This window comes from Pantherophis guttatus, chromosome 2, assembly GCF_059756535.1.
Source record: "Pantherophis guttatus breed Tessera chromosome 2, ASM5975653v1, whole genome shotgun sequence".
NCBI lineage: Eukaryota > Metazoa > Chordata > Lepidosauria > Squamata > Colubridae > Pantherophis > Pantherophis guttatus.
Window position 1 is genome coordinate 263,208,202 of NC_142064.1, and position 20,001 is coordinate 263,228,202.

General features: G+C 41.1%; 3 protein-coding genes across 5 annotated transcripts in view; all 3 read left to right on the top strand.

Annotated features, from left to right (window-relative positions):
• Positions 1-10,580, top strand: part of LOC117663212 (uncharacterized) — a 31,250-nt gene extending 20,670 nt beyond the window's left edge. The window contains exon 2 of the mRNA XM_087884077.1: positions 8,312-10,580. Coding sequence (XP_087740203.1) covers positions 9,126-9,947 — 822 coding nt within the window. The 5' untranslated portion in view covers positions 8,312-9,125 and the 3' untranslated portion in view covers positions 9,948-10,580. The remainder of the gene's footprint in view (positions 1-8,311) is intronic.
• LOC148115750 (uncharacterized) overlaps positions 1-20,001 on the top strand; it is a 118,928-nt gene that overhangs the window by 71,904 nt on the left and 27,023 nt on the right. Inside the window, exon 1 of one of the 2 annotated variants that reach the window (XM_087884083.1) lies at positions 946-1,282. The exons of the other annotated variant lie outside the window; for it this stretch is intronic. The gene's annotated coding sequence lies outside the window, so the exon portion shown is untranslated. Of the gene's footprint in view, positions 1-945; positions 1,283-20,001 lie in introns of those variants that run through there. 2 annotated transcript variants of the gene reach the window in all.
• LOC132708949 (uncharacterized) overlaps positions 1-20,001 on the top strand; it is an 81,830-nt gene that overhangs the window by 20,679 nt on the left and 41,150 nt on the right. The window contains exon 1 of one of the 2 annotated variants that reach the window (XM_087884039.1): positions 12,710-13,578. The exons of the other annotated variant lie outside the window; for it this stretch is intronic. The gene's annotated coding sequence lies outside the window, so the exon portion shown is untranslated. Of the gene's footprint in view, positions 1-12,709; positions 13,579-20,001 lie in introns of those variants that run through there. 2 annotated transcript variants of the gene reach the window in all.

Genomic DNA, 20,001 nt, shown 5'->3' on the forward strand with positions numbered 1-20,001 from the left:
CATTTTACGAAGTAATATTCAAAATGTATACAATAATATTCATCACATTTATATCAATATATATTAATACCGATCATAGTCATACTATTTGTTTAACGAATTTAACCCGTTTTCCTTGTATCACTGATTGTTTCATATATTTCCCTGTTTCTAGCTCCTTCTTAGCCCATACTATCATTGTCTCTTTTACTTGTTCATCTTCCATCTTCATACTTAAAAATAGCTATATATTTTCTTTATTAATTTTTCATCTGTCCGTGTTAATATCTGATCTAATTCTGTTAATTCTCTACTTCAACCATACATTTTAACATCCTTTTCAACCTGTGGTTGGAATACAGTATTGCAGGCTGACAGCCCACAGCATGGAATCCGGTCCCGATATGCCTCTAAGTTGACTCAGCCATCCGTCATTTTGAGATCGGTAAAATGCGGACCCAGATGGTTGGGGACAATATGCTGATGCTGTAAACTGAGAGTGTACAAAGCACAGTGTAGTGGTATATAAGTGGTATATATGTCTGATTGCTATTGCTATAATAAATAGCTTCTATGAGCTTGTATTGCACCTTAAATGAATCCTGTGTAGCTCGCACCACAAAGATGCAAGACATAGGCAACCCAGGGGCCTCCATTACTGTGTGCACTGCTGCATTCAGTTGATGTCTCTAGTGGTTCAGTGCAGGGATTCAAACAAGGTGACCAAGGCAAGAGTATCAAGAGCCTTGATAGTACAGTGGTTTAGTGCACCCTGTCATTAACACAGCTGCCTGCAATTTCTGCTGGTTCAAATCTCTCCAAGGCTCAAGGTTGACTCAGCCTTCCATCCTTTCTAAGGTAGGTGAAATGAGGACCCAGTTTGTGGGGGCAATAAGCTGATTTTGTATAAAATATACAAAAGAATGAAGGCTATTGCTTAACGCATTGTAAGCCGCCCTGAGTCTCCGGAGAAGGGCGGCATATAAATCAAATTTAAAAAAAAACAAAAAACCCCTTGTGCAATGCATCCCGGTTCAGGATAGGGCACAATTGGTGCCCGAAATGTATTATCTACGTCGATAGATGGCGCTGTACATAGAATCCCTCAGAAAGCAGAGAATAGAGTACAGCAGCGGAAAAAGAGACGCCGAGCTAGAACCAATTGAAACTATAGAGTATTAGATTGGTAGAGTGGATGTGGACGAAAGGAGGTTCACAAGGTTCTTCCTCTTCCGGCTCACCCAGGGGATGGCGTCGGCGGAGCCTCTTGTGCTGCTTGGAGGGTGGAAGCGGCTCCTGGGAGGTGAGTGGAGGGAAGGTCGGAGGAGAAGCCGGAGGAGAAGTTGGGCCCTTTGCTTTCTTTCCTCCACTTTGTATGAAGCAGAGGAAGCAACGAGGCTGAAACTTGGCAGCTGCTGCTGCTGCTGCATGTTCTTTCTCTTCCCAAATGTTTTTATCCTTTTGCTGCATGATCTAAAGTTGCTGCCTGTGATTTTCTGCTGGGAGATTTAAATAAATCTTGATATATTTTTTCATGTTTCTTAACCACCCACCTCCCTCACCTTCACCTTTCATTCCTTGTGATGTTATTGAGATGTTGCTTTCCTGGCAAGCGAGGAGTTTCATGGACTAAAGGGATGCTTTCAATCTTGCACAGGATTTGGACACCATTTCATCTATTAATGTCCGCATGTCTCTAATATTAGATTAAAAAAATTTGAGTCAATGCACTTCTGGGGCATTTTGCAGACTGAAATACACATAACTGTTTCCATAAATAAATTCTTAGGAGTGTATTTCTGTGTAAATAGGAACACATATTCAGAAAGTATTCAGACCCCTTTCATGTCTGTCAATTTTGTTATGTTGCAGCCTGATTTTACACTTGTTGAAATTCATTTTTTCTCATTCATCTACATCAATAATGACAAAGTGAAAACAGAATTTTAGAAATGTCTGTAAATTTATTAAAAACAAAAAAACCTGAAATTAGTGACATAAATATTCAGACTCGTCACTCAGTACTTTGTTGAAGCTTCTTTGGCAGCAATTAGAGCCTCAAGTCTTTTTGGCTCTGAGATGATAAGCTTTGCGCACCTGGACTGGGGTGTTTTCTACAATTCTTGCTTGCAAGTCCTCCCAAGCTCAGTCCGGTTGGATAGCAACCATCGGTGGGCAGCCATTTTCAGATCCCTTCAGAGACGTTTAATAGGGTTCAAGTCAGGGTCTGGCTGGGCCACTCTAGGACATTCACAGAGTTGTCCCTAAGCCACTCCTGTGTTGTCTTGGCTGTGTGCTTAGGATTGTTATCAAGGTCCTGAGCACTATGGAACAGGGTTTCATTGAGGAAATCCCTGTACTTTATTCCGTTCATCTTTCCCTCAACCCTGACCAGTCTCTCCATCCCTGTTGCTGAAAAAAACCCCACAGCGTGATTCTGCAACCACTTTGCTTCACTCTTGGGATGACATTGGGCAGGTGATAAGCGGTGCCTGGTTTTCTCCAGACCATTTACCATAGAATTGAGGCTAAACAGTTCAATCTTGGTTTCATCAGGCCAGAAAATCTTGTTCCTCACAGTCTGAGAATCCTTCAGGTGCTTTTTTGCAAACTCCAAGCGGGTTTTCGTGTGTTCTGCACTGAGGAGAGGCTTCCGCCCAGCCACTCTGCCATAAACCCCAGATCGGTGGAGGGCTGCAGTGATGATTCTTTTGGAATTTTCTCCCATCTCCACACAGGATCTCTGGAGCTCAGCCAGAGCCAAGACAACACAGGAGTGTCTTAGGGACAACTCTGTGAATGTCCTAGAGTGGCCTAGAGCGAGCCCTCATTTCAACCCTATTGAACATTTCCGGAGGGACCTGAAAATGGCTGTCCACCTAAGGTTACCATCCAACCTGACTGAGTTTGAGAGGACTTGCAAGGAAGAATGGCAGAAAATCCCCCAATCCAGGTGTGCAAAGCTTCTTATGTCATACCAAAAAAACCCTTGAGGCTTTGTAGAAGCACCTTGTTGAAAGGTGCTTCAACAAAGTACTGAGGGAAGGATCTGAATGCCAATGTGAAATTTCAGTTTTTTCTTTTTAATAAATTTACAGACATTTCTAAAATTCTGTTTTTACTTTGTCATTATGGGAATAGATTAATGAGAAAAAATGAATTTTAACAACTGTAGAATCGGGCTGCAGCATAACAAAACGGATAGAAGTGAAGGGAATCAGAATACTTTGAGTACTTTCTGAGTGCACTGTATGTGTGATTAACTCAAGCCAAAAGGAGAATTTTGAGATTGAGTTGATATTTGGATCTGCTAGCCTTCTACATGCCAAATGAATCGTAATAAATGTTATAGGTTAAACTCGCATTTTTATGTTTGTTTTTTCATGGTAATATATGGGGTATTTCTGCTGCTTTCGCATATCATGTAGCCATTTTTAAAGAATAATGAAACTAACCGATTAATATTAATCTTACAGATAAACACGATGCCAAAAAGAGCACTGTGGACAACAGATAATGAGAAGCAGCATTAAAATGCAAAAGAAGCCATCAGTCAAAATCTTCCACTTTCTCCAGAAAGTGTAAAAACTTCTCCTTCAGCTTATGAGAGATGATATAGAGAATTATAAGAGCAAAGCTTTCAGCTGGGAAAAAATAAGAGTGCCCGGAGCTCAAGGAAACATTACATGAGAAATTAAGGAGGATAATTTCTAAATAAAGAAGTCAGTGGGAAGAAAAAGGTTTCGTGGATAGCCAAAACTGACAGACATTAACGAAAGCCTTTGCGGAAGGAAAGAGTAGGTTGAATCAAAGAACCACCAGGTAAGAGTACAGAAACATTATTGGCCTCCTCAAGAATCCAAGAATATTAGTGTTGGAAAATCCCCACAGACTGCCTATTGTGGGAAAAACACAGATCCCAGATCACATGTGTTTGATGCATAAGTCGAGCCACCGCGTGAAAAGCCATACAAATGTTTGTTTGGGGTGCGTCAGAAGCTTTACTCAGAAAAGGTCTCTCGTGATTCGTGGAAGGACCCATACTGAAGTGATACTGTACCGATGCTCCCATTGTGTGTTCTGCCCCAGCTACGGACCCCAAAGAACGCAGCGCACACAAACTCTATACAAATCTTATTTTACTCAAATAACTTAGTCTTTATCAACCAAAGGCTGTTAATAGGTCTTAACAGCCTACCAGAATTCTAAGATAAGGTAATCACAGTCTTACTAGAGTTGGCAGAAAGCCCAGAAACAATTTTGCAGAGAATCCAGACACGAAGGAGATTGAACTAAAGTTGTTCCCTACAGTTTGCTGCAAGCGGCATTCCTCCCTAAATAGGCTTAGCCAATTAGCCCCAAGCCTTACTCTTGAAGAGACCTCCTGAGGAGCCACTCCTGCCTTTTGGCAGCTCTGCGCGCCCATGCATTGAGAAGAGGCTCCTCCTCTTCATCCTCTTCACTTAAAGGAGCTTCTGGAGGTTCTGAAGGCCCTGGCTGAATCCCTGCCTCTGGCACCACATCTTCTCCAGCCTCCTCACTGTCCGACTCGAGCGCCAGCTGCGCAGGCTGCTGGCGCAGCACCACACCAGTCTCCTCGTCGGAATCAGCTACAATCTATACAGGCCATTGACAGGCCACAACATTGTGACAAAATATTTAGCATGGAAACCAATCTGGTGATACACCAGAGGACTCACACAGGAGAAAAACCATATGAGTGTCCAGATTGTGGGAAAAGTTTCCAGCAGAATTCTAAGCTGGTGATACACCAGAGAACTCACACAGGAGAGAAACCATACGAGTGTCTGGTTTGTGGGAAAAGTTTCAAGGAGAACTCCAAGCTGGTGCTACACCAGAGGTGTCACAGAGGAGAGAAACCATATGAGTGTCCGGATTGTGGGAAAAGGTTCAGTCAGAATTCCGACCTGGTGACACACAAGAGGACTCACACAGGAGAGAAACCTTATGAGTGTCTGTATTGTGGGAAAAGTTTCAGTCAGAATTCGAACCTGGTGATACACCAGAGAACTCACACTGGAGAAAAACCATATGAGTGTCTTGATTGTGGGAAAAGTTTCAATCACAAATCCCACCTGGTGAAACACCAGACGATGCACACAGGAGAAAAACTGTATTGTTCACATTGTGGGAAAGGTTTTACTTGCAATTCTGACCTGGTGGTACACCAGAGGACTCACACAGGAGAAAAACCGTATGAGTGCCCAGATTGTGGGAAAAGTTTCTGTCGCAATTCCGCCCTTATTGAACACCAGAGGACTCACACAGGAGAAAAACCATATGAGTGCCCAGATTGTGGGAAACGTTTCAAGCGTAATTCCCATCTGGGGAGACACAAGAGGACTCACACGGGAGATAAACCATATGAGTGTCTGGATTGTGAGAAAAGTTTCAAGCGTAATTCCCATCTGGAGAGACACAAGAGGACTCACACGGGAGAGAAACCATATGAGTGTCCAGATTGTGGGAAAACATTCAATCAGAGTTCCCATCTGGTGATACACAAGAGGACTCACACAGGAGAAAAACCATATGAGTGTCCGGATTGTGGGAAAGATTTCAGTAGTAGGTCTAACCTTATAAATCATGTAAGGTTACACATAGGAGAGTAACCATTCAAAATTCCCAATTTGTGGAAAATGTTTCGCACAAAATTCCTCCCTTATCAGAGAAGAAATTCCACATGAGGAAAAATATTATCTGTTTAGAGGAATTTGGAGTTTTGTTCCTTGTCTCTTAGTGAAAGCCCAACTGAGATATTGATAATTTAATTTGTTGCATGATTCTTTTAGTCAATCATGTCTTATTATTAAACATGAGTAAGAAGTTCTGACCATCCTTTCTCCGGCTCACTGCGGACGTTCCCTTTCACGGAGTCAAGAGGGTCTGCCGTGGTGGGCCAGAGAAAGAGAATTTGGATCTCTGTTAGGTATGTTTGTTGTCTTGAGTTATTTCTATATATAATACAGGGGTATATAAACACTGTATGTATTTTAATTAGCATAAAAATGTATATGGCAGCCCAACTCATGGTGACTACACACTGTTTCAGCAATAAAATCTTAATTCAGAAACCAGTAAACTCCATATATATATAGCAAATGACAAAATGCAAAGCCTCCACATTTAACATGCTCTTTCCCTCCAAATACAGGGCACGTCTAGCAAGGCTGATGGCATTTGGATGGTCTGAGAATCCCAAAAAACCAAACTTTTGCTTTTGTTCAATTTAGAAGTTAACCAGGCTTCCTGGCCTTACTAATTATGTTGATGTGTTGTGCTATTCTTGCTGAAAACTGATAATCTTTCTCCTTGAAAAGAATTATGTTAGAGAAATTAACCTCAGGATTAGGGGAATATAAATTTGATAATTGAATAAATGCATAGACCTTCAAAGCCTCAAGCAACTTGGAGATGGGCACCTTCAGTGGGGCCATTTTTCAGATTCATTTCTTTTTCCTCTGATTTATTTAAAATAGTTATGTAGCCATCCATGTTATAACAAACTCTGGTCGACTCCCAATCAATAGTTAACTTAAAAACCATATTAAAACCAAATGCATAAACACCAAACATTTTATTTCAATGCAAGCTTCTGATATGCAGTCCTCTCATCTTATTAACCCAGTGCTTAGTGGAAAAGCTAGATCTTTTTTGCTTTAGAGACGACCAGGAAGATAAAGGCCTAACAAATTTCAGGGGAAAGAGTGTTTCACAGGACAGGGTTTGCAACGGAAAAGGCTCACTTCCCAACTCCTATCATATGGCAATATTGAAGGGAAGGGGCTAGGAGCGTGCCCATCCTATCTGACCTGGTAGAAAAGATGGATTCAAAACTAATAAAGGTAGGAAAATAGTGACAGGAGCCCTAGTCGCTCAGTGGTTAGAATATGGTATTCCACAGCCTGGAATTCGATCCTGATGGGGCTGGCGGTTGACTCAGCCTTTCGTCCTTTTGAGGTTGGTAAAATGAGCCAAATTGGGGACAATAAACCGAAAGTGCTGTAAAGCACTGTGGATAGTATATCATTCTAAGCGCTATTGCTATAATAAAGAAATAACTTTAAAGTTGATGACCAGCATCTTCAGTTGCAGTTGTAGAAAAATGAATCCAGTAGAGCTCACACAACTAAGGTGTTACATGGGAAATCTAGGAACTCCCATTACTATGTGCGCTGCTGCATTCTGGACCAGTTGAACTTTCTGGGTGCATTCCTGTGCAATGATCCAAACAGGATGAGACCAAGGCACGAGTAACCCATGTACAAGGCCTCCCAAATGCCAAGCATCTCCATTTTGAACATATGACCATAGGTATGCTGCAATGGTCTTTAAGGGTGAAAAATGGTCATGTCACTTTTTTCAATGCTGTTGTAACTTCAAATGGTCACTAAGTGAAGTAAATCGAGCACTTCCTGTACTTTGTTGCATACCACAGGATAGATGGCCACAAGGTGAAATCTACTTACCTTTCCTACAGGTTCGGAAGCGTGTAAGCGTGTCACGTGCGTGCTTGGACCCTCTGCACATGCGCAAAGCCGAGGGTCAAAAGCAGGTTACTTCCTGGTTCAAACCAGGAAGTAATGACGTCTGGGCGGGTGGGCAGATCCTTGTGCTGCTGCCACCGGTTCTCTGAACCATGTGCCACCGCCGCGACCAGTTCAGCTGAAGTGGTAGCATTTCATCCCTGGATAGCCTCCCCTAGCGGTTTCATGGGGATATTAAATCACCTTGCTTAGTGAGGGCAAACCTGGCATCAATGAAAACATCTTGCAAGCATTTTAGGGTGAAAATAGAAGGAGCGTGTTTTTCAACCTTATGTCACTAGATGGCGCTCTAGAAATGAGCGACACTCGTGCCTAAAAAGCTGTAAACACAATACAGTAGCGGCATTGCTCGTCTACTGGAGGGATAGAGGCGGAGATGAAACAAGTTGAAATGATAGAGGATTGGACTTGCTAGAGAGGATGTGGAGACGAAGGGCAGAGGAACTGCCGGCTCAGCCACAGGAGCATGTTGGAGCCTCTTGTGCGGCTTGGAGGGTGGAAGCGGCTCCTGGGAGGTGAGTGGAGGGAAGGTCAGAGGATAATTGTTTGTAAAAATTATAATAATTTCTGTTTAACCCAAGCCAGCAAGAGACTTTCATGATTTGAAATATGAGTGGATTTTTCAACTTGGATTTTTCTAGTCTTCTATGTGCCTAATAATGAAATAATGAACAAAATTATTAATGAAAGTTACAGGTTAAGCTAGCATTTTGATATCTTTCCTTTTTCATAGTAATAAGTGGATTTTTTTGCTGTTTTCACAGGATTTGCAGCCGTTTTTTAAACAACAGTGAAACTAATCCATTAATAGGAAACTTAAAGACAAAGTGGATGTCAAGAAGAGCCGCCTGAACAACCGAGAATGAGAAGCAGCATTAAAATGCAAAACAAAGCATCAATCAAAACCTTTTCCACTTCTTCCAGAAAGTGTTAACACTCTTCTTTTTCCTCAGCAAATGGAGGGAGAAAAGGGAGAGAATTACAGGAAAAGAATTTTCAGGTGGAAAAAATAAATAATGTGGAACTCAAGAAAATATTGCATGAAAAAGTAAAAAGATATAATTATCAAATTCAGAAAACGTGGGAAATAGCTGGACATCAGTGGAAAGGAAAAGGTCCCTTGGATAACCAAAGGCATTTATCAAAGCCGTTGAGGAAGGAAAGAGTGTCTTGAATCAAAGTATCCACCACATAACGGATCAGAAAATTTTTGGCCCCCTCATGAATCTAAGAATATCTGTGTTGGAAAAACCTTACCAACTGCCTATTTTGGGAAAAACGCAAATTGCAGATCACAGATGCACAAGAGGATCCATTCCTAAAAACCCATACAAATGTTTGGATTTTGGCAAAAGCTTTACTCAGAACAGGATTCCTAAGATTTATGGAATGTCCAATGAAGGGGGAACATCTCTACCAGTGCTTCCAATGTGACAAAAGATTTACATAAATGAATTTGGTGTGGCACAAGACTGACAGTGAAGAAAACCTCTTTGAATGTCCAGATTGTGTGAAAAGTTTTACTTGGAATGCTGACCTGGCTATACTCCAGACAGAGAAACCAGATGAGATGAGATTATGAACAAAATGTTAAATCAGAAGTCTACCGTGAGTATACCCAAGAGAACTCACACAGGAGAGAAACAGTATGAGTGTCTGGATTGTGGGAAAAAATTTAGTCAGAATTCGAAGCTGGTGAAACATCAGAGGACTCACACGGGAGAGAAACCATATGAATGTCTGTATTGTGGGGAAAGTTTCAGTCAGAATTCAAACCTGGTGATGCACCAGAGAACTCACACTGGGGAGAAACCATATGAGTGTCTGTATTGTGGGAAAGGTTTCAGTCGGAATTCCTCCCTTATGGAACACCAGAGGACTCACACAGGAGAGAAACCTTATGAGTGCCCGGATTGTGGGAAAAGTTTCAAGGGTAATTCCAAACTGGTAAAACACAAGAAGGCTCACAGTGGAGAGAAACCATTTGAATGTCTGGATTGTGAGAAAAGTTTCAGTGAGAATTACTGCCTGGTGATTCACCAGAGGATTCACACAGGAGAGAAACCATATCAGTGTCCTGATTGTGGGAAAGGTTTCCATCGAAATTCCAGCTTGGTGATACACAAGAGGACTCACACAGGAGAGAAACCATATGAGTGTCCAGATTGTGGGAAAAGTTTCAGTCAGAATTCGAGCCTGGTGATTCACCAGAGAACTCACACTGGGGAGAAACCATATAAGTGTCCTGATTGCGGGAAAGGTTTCTATCAAAATTCTGACTTGATGAAACACAAGAGGATGCACACAGGAGAAAAACCGTATGAGTGTCCAGATTGTGGGAAAGATTTCAGATATAGGTCTAGCCTTATAAATCATGTAAGGGTGCACATAGGGGAGTAAACATTCAAATGCCCACTTTGTGGAAAATGTTTCATAGAAAATTCCTCCCTTATCACAGAAGAAATTCCACGAGGATAAATTTGATTTGTTTAGAGGAATCTTGAATTTTGTTTATCTCTTACTGAAAGCCCAGCTGAGAAATTGATAATTTAATTTCTTTTGCAATTCTTTTTAATGAAGTATGACTTATTATTAAGCATGAATGAGATCTAAGCTTCCTTAGTTTGGCCCAGTGTCATCAATCCCTTTCACTGAGCCAAGGGGAGCTGCCATTGCTCGGCCAAAGAAAGCAAGTTTGTTTCTCTATTAGGTATATTAGTTGCTTTGAGTTACTTCTACATATAATATAGGGGGATATAAACATGTATGTATTTTTAACCTGCTCATCCTTTTCAACCTGTGGTTAGAATACAGCATTGCTGGCTGACTGCCCACAGCATGGGATCCCATCCTGACATGCCTCGAGGTTGACTCAGCCCTCCGTCATTCTGAGATCGGTAAAATGAGGACCCAGATGGTTGGGGACAATACACTGACACTGTAAACCAAGAGTGTACAAACCACAGTGTAGTAGTATATAAGTGGTATATATGTCTGATTGCTATAGATATAATAAATAGCTTTAAAGGTGAAGATCTTGAATTGCACCTTAAATGAATCCTGTGTAGCTTGCGCCCGAAAGATGTTACATAGGCAACCTAGGGGCCTCCGTTACTGTGTGCGCTGCTGTGTGCTGGACCATTTGAAGTCTTCTAGTGGTCCAGTGCAGAGATTGAAACGAGGTGACCAAGGGAAGAGTGACCCCCTGTGCAATGCATCCCGGTCCAGGAAAGGGCACAATTGGTGCACGCGATGAATCTGTTGAAAGCCCCTCCCCCAGTCATTGCAGCCTCAAGCAGGAATTGTTTGCCCAGGAGAATCCCAAAGTTGTGAACTTGCGCAGTCACGAAAGGGGGATCACATGACCCCAGGACTGCAACTCACAAAGATAAGTCAATTGCCCAGAGTTTGAATTTTCATCATGTGACAATGCTTCAATGGCCCTTAAGTATGAAAAATAGTCATGTCTCTTTTTTTCAATGACGTTGTAAGTGGACATGGTCACTAAATGTAGTAAATTGAGGACTACCTGTACATAATTGGATATGATAGGATGGATGGCTTCCCCTAGCAGTTCCATGTAGGTAACAGCTACATGGAACTGCTAGGGGAGGCCATCCATCCTGCCAACCAGGTTGCTTACTGAGGGCAGTTCCAGCCGCAAGAATGCAGAGGGAAAAATATTATCTCCTATCTAGATGTGTTTGGAAGCAATGTGGGTAGGCACTTCAAGGTTTTGTCCCCTATCATTCTTCTATTAAAGGGATATGAAGCTGGCAATCGTTTAAGGCTGAACAAACAAACAAGACCTTTATCAACTTTTATGATGCAGCACCTGGCTAATCTTGTGAAGCTAAGTAAGGTCTAGCTTAAGGTGACCAGACGTCCCGCTTTTGGCGGGACAGTCCCGATTTTTAGCAATTTGTCCCGTGTCCCGCGGTGCTTTAAAAAAGTCCCGATTTTTCATTCTGCCTCCTGAGTCCCGGCTGCCTCCTGAGTCCCAGCTGATGGCTAGAGAGAAAAAAACTTTTTAAACTCTTGCCGCGGGGCTTCAAAGGGCTGCCCTACAGCTGATCAGTGTTAAAAGAAAACAAATGAGTAGACCGATGCCTGCAAAAATAGAAAAAACAGCCCCTTATAGCTTCCGCATAGGAAGTTGCACATTGATTAGCTCGGCTTCCCCACTCTCAGCTGATTTCCTCTCAGCTGTTTTGCGCCCGGCTCTGTTCTGTTGCTAGCTGCAAAGAGTTCCTGGAGCCTTTTTTTCCCATAGCTATGCTGAAAAAGCGAAACCGAATGTAAAGCAGAGTCTTTGCTGCAACGTGACAAAATGAGGCAGAGAGTGATTTCTTTTTCTTTTTCCTCACCAAAAAAGGTAGGTGCAAAACTGCAAACAATGGGAAATTTAGGGCAAAAGAGGAGAGTTCAAGATTTTAAAACACAAAAGAAAAAAAGCTCTATTTAACTAGGGAATTGTAATAATTGAGATACTATTAATTGTATATTGTGTTGAAAGCAGAAATGGTTAAGTTGTGGTTTGGAGGAATATATGGGGGAAATTATTTGGTTTATTATTATTGGTAAATATAATTAATTGATTTGTAAGAAATTGGATTGCATGGAAATAATTGGAATATTCATGTTCATATTGATTAATATACAAAAAGATAGTTATATAACTAATTGATTTATATTAAAATGTTGAATTTGTATTAACTGTATTACATAATTACATAATTAACCAATGTGAGGATGGATATAAAAATAGATGACAATGGGAAGGGGTATAATATAGAATAGAAGGGAAAAATTGAATTTGATTAAGATTAGAGATGAGGATGAAGGGTAATATTGTTTTTTTAAAAAAATAGATGAGGAATAAATATGGCAAAAAGGAAATATAGATATTGTAAATTTAATTGAAATGACTAAACACTGTTTAAATTTGTGAACCTGCCAAATATTCTGTTCAAAGAAAATACATTGTATGTTTGTATGTGTGTTTCTAATTATTGCTATTTATTGCTATTTGTTCTCTTTTATTGTTTAAAGTTTAACAATTCATTCTTTATATTAATATCTTTATATTTGTTTGGGGTTGGCTTTCTTCCCTTTCATCTTTTTTATTGTACAGCAATCTTTCTCCTCAAACCTACCACCTCTCTCTTTTCTTTCCTTCTTACTTTCTCTTCCTCCCCCTCTTCTTCTCCTCCCTATTTCCTCTTCCTTTCTCCTTCTCCTCCTCTCTTCCTCCCTCTCTTACCCTCACTCCTACTCTAATTTCCCTTCCCTTCCTTCATCCCTCTCTATTGCTGTATCCTTTTGTGCATATGGACTACTCAGAGGGCTGAAAAAGTTATTTTTGACTGGTCCTCGCACTTTTGACCAGTCCTTGAACTTACGACTGTCCTCACATTTTACATTTTTGCCCTATCTTGTCATCATGGTGAAGAGAAGCAGTTGTGAAATGAGTGAAATGGTTAAGAATGCTGCACGGGCATAAATGTGAGGATGGTCATAAGTGTGAGGACCAGTCAAAAGTGCGAGGACCTGTCAGAAATGACTTTTTTCAGCCCTCTGGTTAGTCCTTTTGTGCATATGGACTACTGAGGGCTGAAAAAGTTATTTTTGACTGGTCCTTGCACTTTTGACCTCTTGGGAGACCTGAAAGAAAAGATTTAGCATAGACTGTCATGGACGAAAGCTATTCCTGTGCTCGGTGGGAGTCGAATACACAGAAGGAACCACGGAATCCATGAAAGCCTCACGCAAACCTTTTAGGGTTAGAGATAGGACGAGGGTGATTTTCAAGCTTATGTCGCTAGATGGCGCTGTACATAGAATCCCTCAGAAAGCAGAGAATAGAGTACAGCAGCGGAAAAAGGGAGACGGAGCTAGAACCTATTGAAACCATAGAGTATTAGATTGCTAGAGAGGACGTGGAGGAAAGGAAGATAGTGGGTTTTCATTTTCCGGCTGACCTAGAGGAGGGTGATGGAGCTGCTTGGAGGGTGGAAGCGGCTCCTGGGAGGTGAGTGGAGGGAAGGTCGGAGGAGAAGCCGGGAGCAAGTCGGGCCTTTGCTTTCTTTCCTCCACGGCGTATGAAGCAGAGGAAGCAACGAGGCTGAAACACTTGTCTGCTGCTGCTGCATGTTCTTTCTCTCCCCAAATATTTTTATCCTTTTGCTGCATGATCTAAAGTTGCTGCCTGTGATTTTCTGCTGGGAGATTTAAATAAATCTTGATATATTTTTTTCATGTTTCTTAACCACCCACCTCCCTCACCTTCACCTTTCATTCCTTGTGATGTTATTGAGATGTTGCTTTCCTGGCAAGCGAGGAGTTTCATGGACTAAAGGGATGCTTTCAATCTTGCACAGGATTTGGACACCATTTCATCTATTAATGTCCGCATGTCTCTAATATTAGATCAAAAAAATTTGAGTCAATGCACTTCTGGGACATTTTGCAGACTGAAATACACATAACTATTTACATAAATAAATTCTTAGGAGTGTATTTCTGTGTGAATAGGAACACATATTCAGAAAGTATTCAGACCCCTTTCATGTCTGTCAATTTTGTTATGTTGCAGCCTGATTTTACACTTGTTGAAATTCATTTTTTCTCATTCATCTACATCAATAATGACAAAGTGAAAACAATTTTTAAAAATGTCTGTAAATTTATTAAAAAGAGCCTTGAATAGTACAGTGGTCTAGAGGACCCTGTTATTAACACAGCTGCCTGCAATTACTGCAGGGTTCGAATCTCGCCGAGGCTCAAGGTTGACTCAGCCTGCCATCCTTTCTAAGGTAGGTAAATTGAGGACCCAGTTGTGGGGGCAATAAGCTGACTTTGTATAAATATACAAAAGTATGAAGGCTATTGCTTAGCGCATTGTTAGTGCATTGTAAGCCGCCCTGAGTCTCCGGAGAAGGGCGGCATATAAATCAAATTAAAAAAAAAAACCTGAAATTATTGACATAAATATTCAGACTCTTCACTCAGTACTTTGTTGAAGCTTCTTTGGCAGCGATTAGAGCCTCAAGTCTTTTTGGCTCTGAGATGATAAGCTTTGCGCACCTGGACTGGGGTGTTTTCTACAATTCTTGCTTGCAAGTCCTCCCAAGCTCAGTCAGGTTGGATAGCAACCATCGGTGGGCAGCCATTTTCAGATCCCTTCAGAGACGTTTAATAGGGTTCAAGTCAGGGTCTGGCTGGGCCACTCTAGGATATTCACAGAGTTGTCCCTAAGCCACTCCTGTGTTGTCTTGGCTGTGTGCTTAGGATTGTTGTCAAGGTCCTGAGCATTGTGGAACAGAGTTTCACTGAGGAAATCCCTGTACTTTATTCCGTTCATCTTTCCCTCAACCCTGACCAGTCTCTCCATCCCTGTTGCTGAAAAAAAACCCCACTGCGTGATTCTGCAACCACCTTGCTTCACTCTTGGGATGACATTGGGCAGGTGATGAGCGGTGCCTGGTTTTCTCCAGACCATTTACCATAGAATTGAGGCTAAACAGTTCAATCTTGGTTTCATCAGACCAGAAAATCTTGTTCCTCACAGTCTGAGAATTCTTCAGGTCTTTTTTGCAAACTCCAAGCGGGTTTTCGTGTGTTTTGCACTGAGGAGAGGCTTCCACCCAGCCACTCTGCCATAAACCCCAGATCGGTGGAGGGCTGCAGTGATGATTCTTTTGGAATTTTCTCCCATCTCCACACAGGATCTCTGGAGCTCAGCCAGAGCCAAGACAACACAGGAGTGTCTTAGGGACAACTCTGTGAATGTCCTAGAGTGGCCTAGAGCGAGCCCTCATTTCAACCCTATTGAACATTTCCGGAGGGACCTGAAAATGGCTGTCCACCTAAGGTTACCATCCAACCTGACTGAGTTTGAGAGGACTTGCAAGGAAGAATGGCAGAAAATCCCCCAATCCAGGTGTGCAAAGCTTCTTATGTCATACCAAAAAAACCCTTGAGGCTTTGTAGAAGCACCTTGTTGAAAGGTGCTTCAACAAAGTACTGAGGGAAGGATCTGAATGCCAATGTGAAATTTCAGTTTTTTCTTTTTAATAAATTTACAGACATTTCTAAAATTCTGTTTTTACTTTGTCATTATGGGAATAGATTAATGAGAAAAAATGAATTTTAACAACTGTAGAATCGGGCTGCAGCATAACAAAACGGATAGAAGTGAAGGGAATCAGAATACTTTGAGTACTTTCTGAGTGCACTGTATGTGTGATTAACTCAAGCCAAAAGGAGAATTTTGAGATTGAGTTGATATTTGGATCTGCTAGCTTTCTACATGCCAAATGAATCATAATTAATGGGGTTGGCGGTTGACTCAGCCTTCCGTCCTTCTGAGGTTGGTAAAATGAGGCAAATTGTTGGGGACAATAAACCGAAAGTGCTGTAAAGCACTGTGGACAGTATATAATTCTAAGCGCTATTGCTATAATAAAGAAATAACTTTAAATTTGATGACCAGCATCTTCAGTTGCAGTTGTAGAGAAATGAATCCAGCGGAGTTCACACAACCAACGTGTTACATGGGAAATCCAGGGACTCCCATTACTATGTGCGCTGCTGCATTCTGGACCAGTTGAAATTTCTGGGTGGTCCTGTGCAATGATCCAAACAGGATGAGACCAAGGCATGAGTAACCCATGTACAAGGCCTCCCAAATGCCAATCATCTCCATTTTGAGCATATGACCATAGGCATGCTGCAGTGGTCTTTAAGGGTGAAAAATGGTCATGTCACTTTTTTCAATGCTGTTGTAACTTCAAATGGTCACTAAGTGAAATAAATCAAGCACTAACTGTACCTTGTTGCATATCGAAGGATGGATGGCCACAGGGATGAAATCTACTTACCTTCTCTACAGGTTCGGAAGCATGTACATGCATCATGTGTGTGCTTGGACCCTCTGCACAAGAGACTTTCATGATTTGAAATATGAGTGGATTTTTCAACTTGGATTTTTCTAGTCTTCTATGTGCCTAATAATGGAATAATGAACAAAATTATTAATGAAAGTTACAGGTTAAGCTAGCATTTTGATATCTTTCCTTTTTCATAGTAATATGTGGATTTTTTTGCTGTTTTCACAGGATCTGCAGCTGTTTTTTAAACAATAATGAAACTAATCCATTAATAGGAAACTTAAAGACAAAGTGGATGTCAAGAAGAGCCGTCTGAACAACCGAGAATGAGAAGCAGCATTAAAATACAAAAAAAGCATCAATCAAAACCTTTTCCACTTCTTCCAGAAAGTGTTAACACTCTTCTTTTTCCTCAGAAGATGGAGGGAGACAAGGGAGAGAATTACAGGAAAAGAATTTTCAGGTGGAAAAAATAAATTATGTGGAACTCAAGAAAATATTGCATGAAAAAGTAAAAAGATATAATTATCAAATTCAGAAAACGTGGGAAATAGCTGGACATCAGTGGAAAGGAAAAGGTCCCTTGGATAGCCAAAGGCATTTATCAAAGCCGTTGAGGAAGGAAAGAGTGTCTTGAATCAAAGTATCCACCACATAATGGATCAGAAAATTTTTGGCCTCCTCATGAATCTAAGAATATCAGTGTTGGAAAAACCTTACCAACTGCCTATTTTGGGAAAAACGCAAATTGCAGATCACAGATGCACAAGAGGATCCATTCCCTGAAAACCCATTCAAATGTTTGGATTATGGCAAAAGCTTTACTCAAAACGGGATTCCTAAGATTTATGGAATGTCCAATGAAGGGGGAACATCTCTACCAGTGCTTCCAATGTGACAAAAGATTTAGCATGTAAATGAATTTGGCGAGGCACAAGACTGACAGTGGAGAAAACCTTTTTGAATGTCCTGATTGTGTGAAAAGTTTTACTTGGAATTCTGACCTGGCTATACTCCAGACAGAGAAACCAGATGAGATGAGATTATGAACAAAATGTTCAGTCAGAATTCTACAGTGAGAACTCACACAGGAGAGAAACAGTATGAGTGTCTGTATTGTGGGAAAAGTTTCAGTAAGAATTGGAACCTGTTGGTACATGAGAGGATTCACACAGGAGAAAAACCATATGAGTGTCTTGATTGTGGGAAAAATTTCAATCACAAATCCCACCTGGTAAAACACCAGACGACGCACACAGGAGAGAGACTCTATTGTTCACATTGTGGGAAAGGTTTTAGTTGCAATTCTGACCTGGTGGTACACCAGAGGACTCACACAGGAGAAAAACCGTATGAGTGCCCAGATTGTGGGAAAGGTTTCAGTCGCAATTTCGACCTTATTGAACACCAGAGGACTCACACAGGAGAAAAACCATATGAGTGCCCAGATTGTGGGAAACGTTTCAAGCGTAATTCCCACCTGGGGAGACACAAGAGGACTCACATGGAAGAGAAACCATATGAGTGTCCAGATTGTGGGAAAAGTTTCAAGCGTAATTCCCATCTGGAGAGACACAAGAGGACTCACACGGGAGAGAAACCATATGAGTGTCCAGATTGTGGGAAAACGTTCAGTCAGAGTTCCCATCTGGAGAGACACAAGAGGACTCACACAGGAGAAAAACCATATGAGTGTCCGGATTGTGGGAAAGATTTCAGTAGTAGGTCTAGCCTTATAAATCATGTAAGGGTGCACATAGGGGAATAACCATTCAAATTCCCAGTTTGTGGAAAATGTTTCGCACAAAATTCCTCCCTTATCGTAGAAGAAATTGTACATGAGTAAAAGTTTGATCTGTTTAAGGGAATTTGGAGTTTTGTTTCTTGTCTCTTAGTGAAAGCCCAACTGAAATATTTATAATTTAATTCGTTGAATGATTCTTTTTAGTCAACCATGTCTTATTATTAAATATGGGGAAGAAGATCTGACCATCCTTTCTCCGGCCCAGTGCAGACGTTCCCTTTCATGGAGTCAAGAGGGTCTGCTGTGGTGGGCCAGAGAAAGCGAATTTGGATCTCTATTAGGTATGTTTGTTGTCTTGATTATTTATACAGATAATACAGGGGGATATAATCACTGTAAGTATCTATTTTAATTAGCATAAAAATGTACATGGCAGCCCAACTCATGGTGACTCCACACAGATTCAGCAATAAAATCTTAATTCAGAAACCAGTAAACTCCATATATATAGCAAATGACAAAATGCAAAGCCTCCACATTTAACATGCTCTTTCCCTCCAAATACAGGGCACGTCTAGCAAGGCTGATGGCATTTGGATGGTCTGAGAATCCCAAAAAACCAAACTTTTGCTTTTGTTCAATTTAGAAGTTAACCAGGCTTCCTGGCCTTACTAATTATGTTGATGTGTTGTGCTATTCTTGCTGAAAACTGATAATCTTCCTCCCTGAAAAGAATTATGTTAGAGAAATTAACCTCAGGATTAGGGGAATATAAATTTGATAATTGAATAAATGCATAGACCTTCAAAGCCTCAAGCAACTTGGAGATGGGCACCTTCAGTGGGGCCATTTTTCAGATTCATTTCTTTTTCCTCTGATTTATTTAAAATAGTTATGTAGCCATCCATGTTATAACAAACTCTGGTCGACTCCCAATCAATAGTTAACTTAAAAACCATATTAAAACCAAATGCATTAACACCAAACATTTTATTTCAATGCAAGCTTCTGATATGCAGTCCTCTCATCTTATTAACCCAGTGCTTAGTGGAAAAGCTAGATCTTTTTTGCTTTAGAGACGACCAGGAAGATAAAGGCCTAACAAATTTCAGGGGAAAGAGTGTTTCACAGGACAGGGTTTGCAACGGAAAAGGCTCACTTCCCAACTCCTATCATATGGCAATATTGAAGGGAAGGGGCTAGGAGCGTGCCCATCCTATCTGACCTGGTAGAAAAGATGGATTCAAAACTAATAAAGGTAGGAAAATAGTGACAGGAGCCCTAGTCGCTCAGTGGTTAGAATATGGTATTCCACAGCCTGGAATTCGATCCTGATGGGGCTGGCGGTTGACTCAGCCTTCTGTCCTTCTGAGGTTGGTAAAATGAGCCAAATTGGGGACAATAAACTGAAAGTGCTGTAAAGCACTGTGGATAGTATATAATTGTAAGCGCTATTGCTATAATAAAAAAATAACTTTAAAGTTGATGAGCAGCATCTTCAGTTGCAGTTGTAGAGAAATGAATCCAGCGGAGCTCACACAACCAAGGTGTTACATGGGAAATCCAGGGACTCCCATTACTATGTGCGCTGCTGCATTCTGGACCAGTTGAAATTTCTGGGTGCATTCCTGTGCAATGATCCAAACAGGATGAGACCAAGGCATGAGTAACCCATGTACAAGGCCTCCCAAATGCCAAGCATCTCCATTTTGAGCATATGACCATAGGTATGCTGCAATGGTCTTTAAGGGTGAAAAATGGTCATGTCACTTTTTTCAGTGCTGTTGTAACTTCAAATGGTCACTAAGTGAAGTAAATC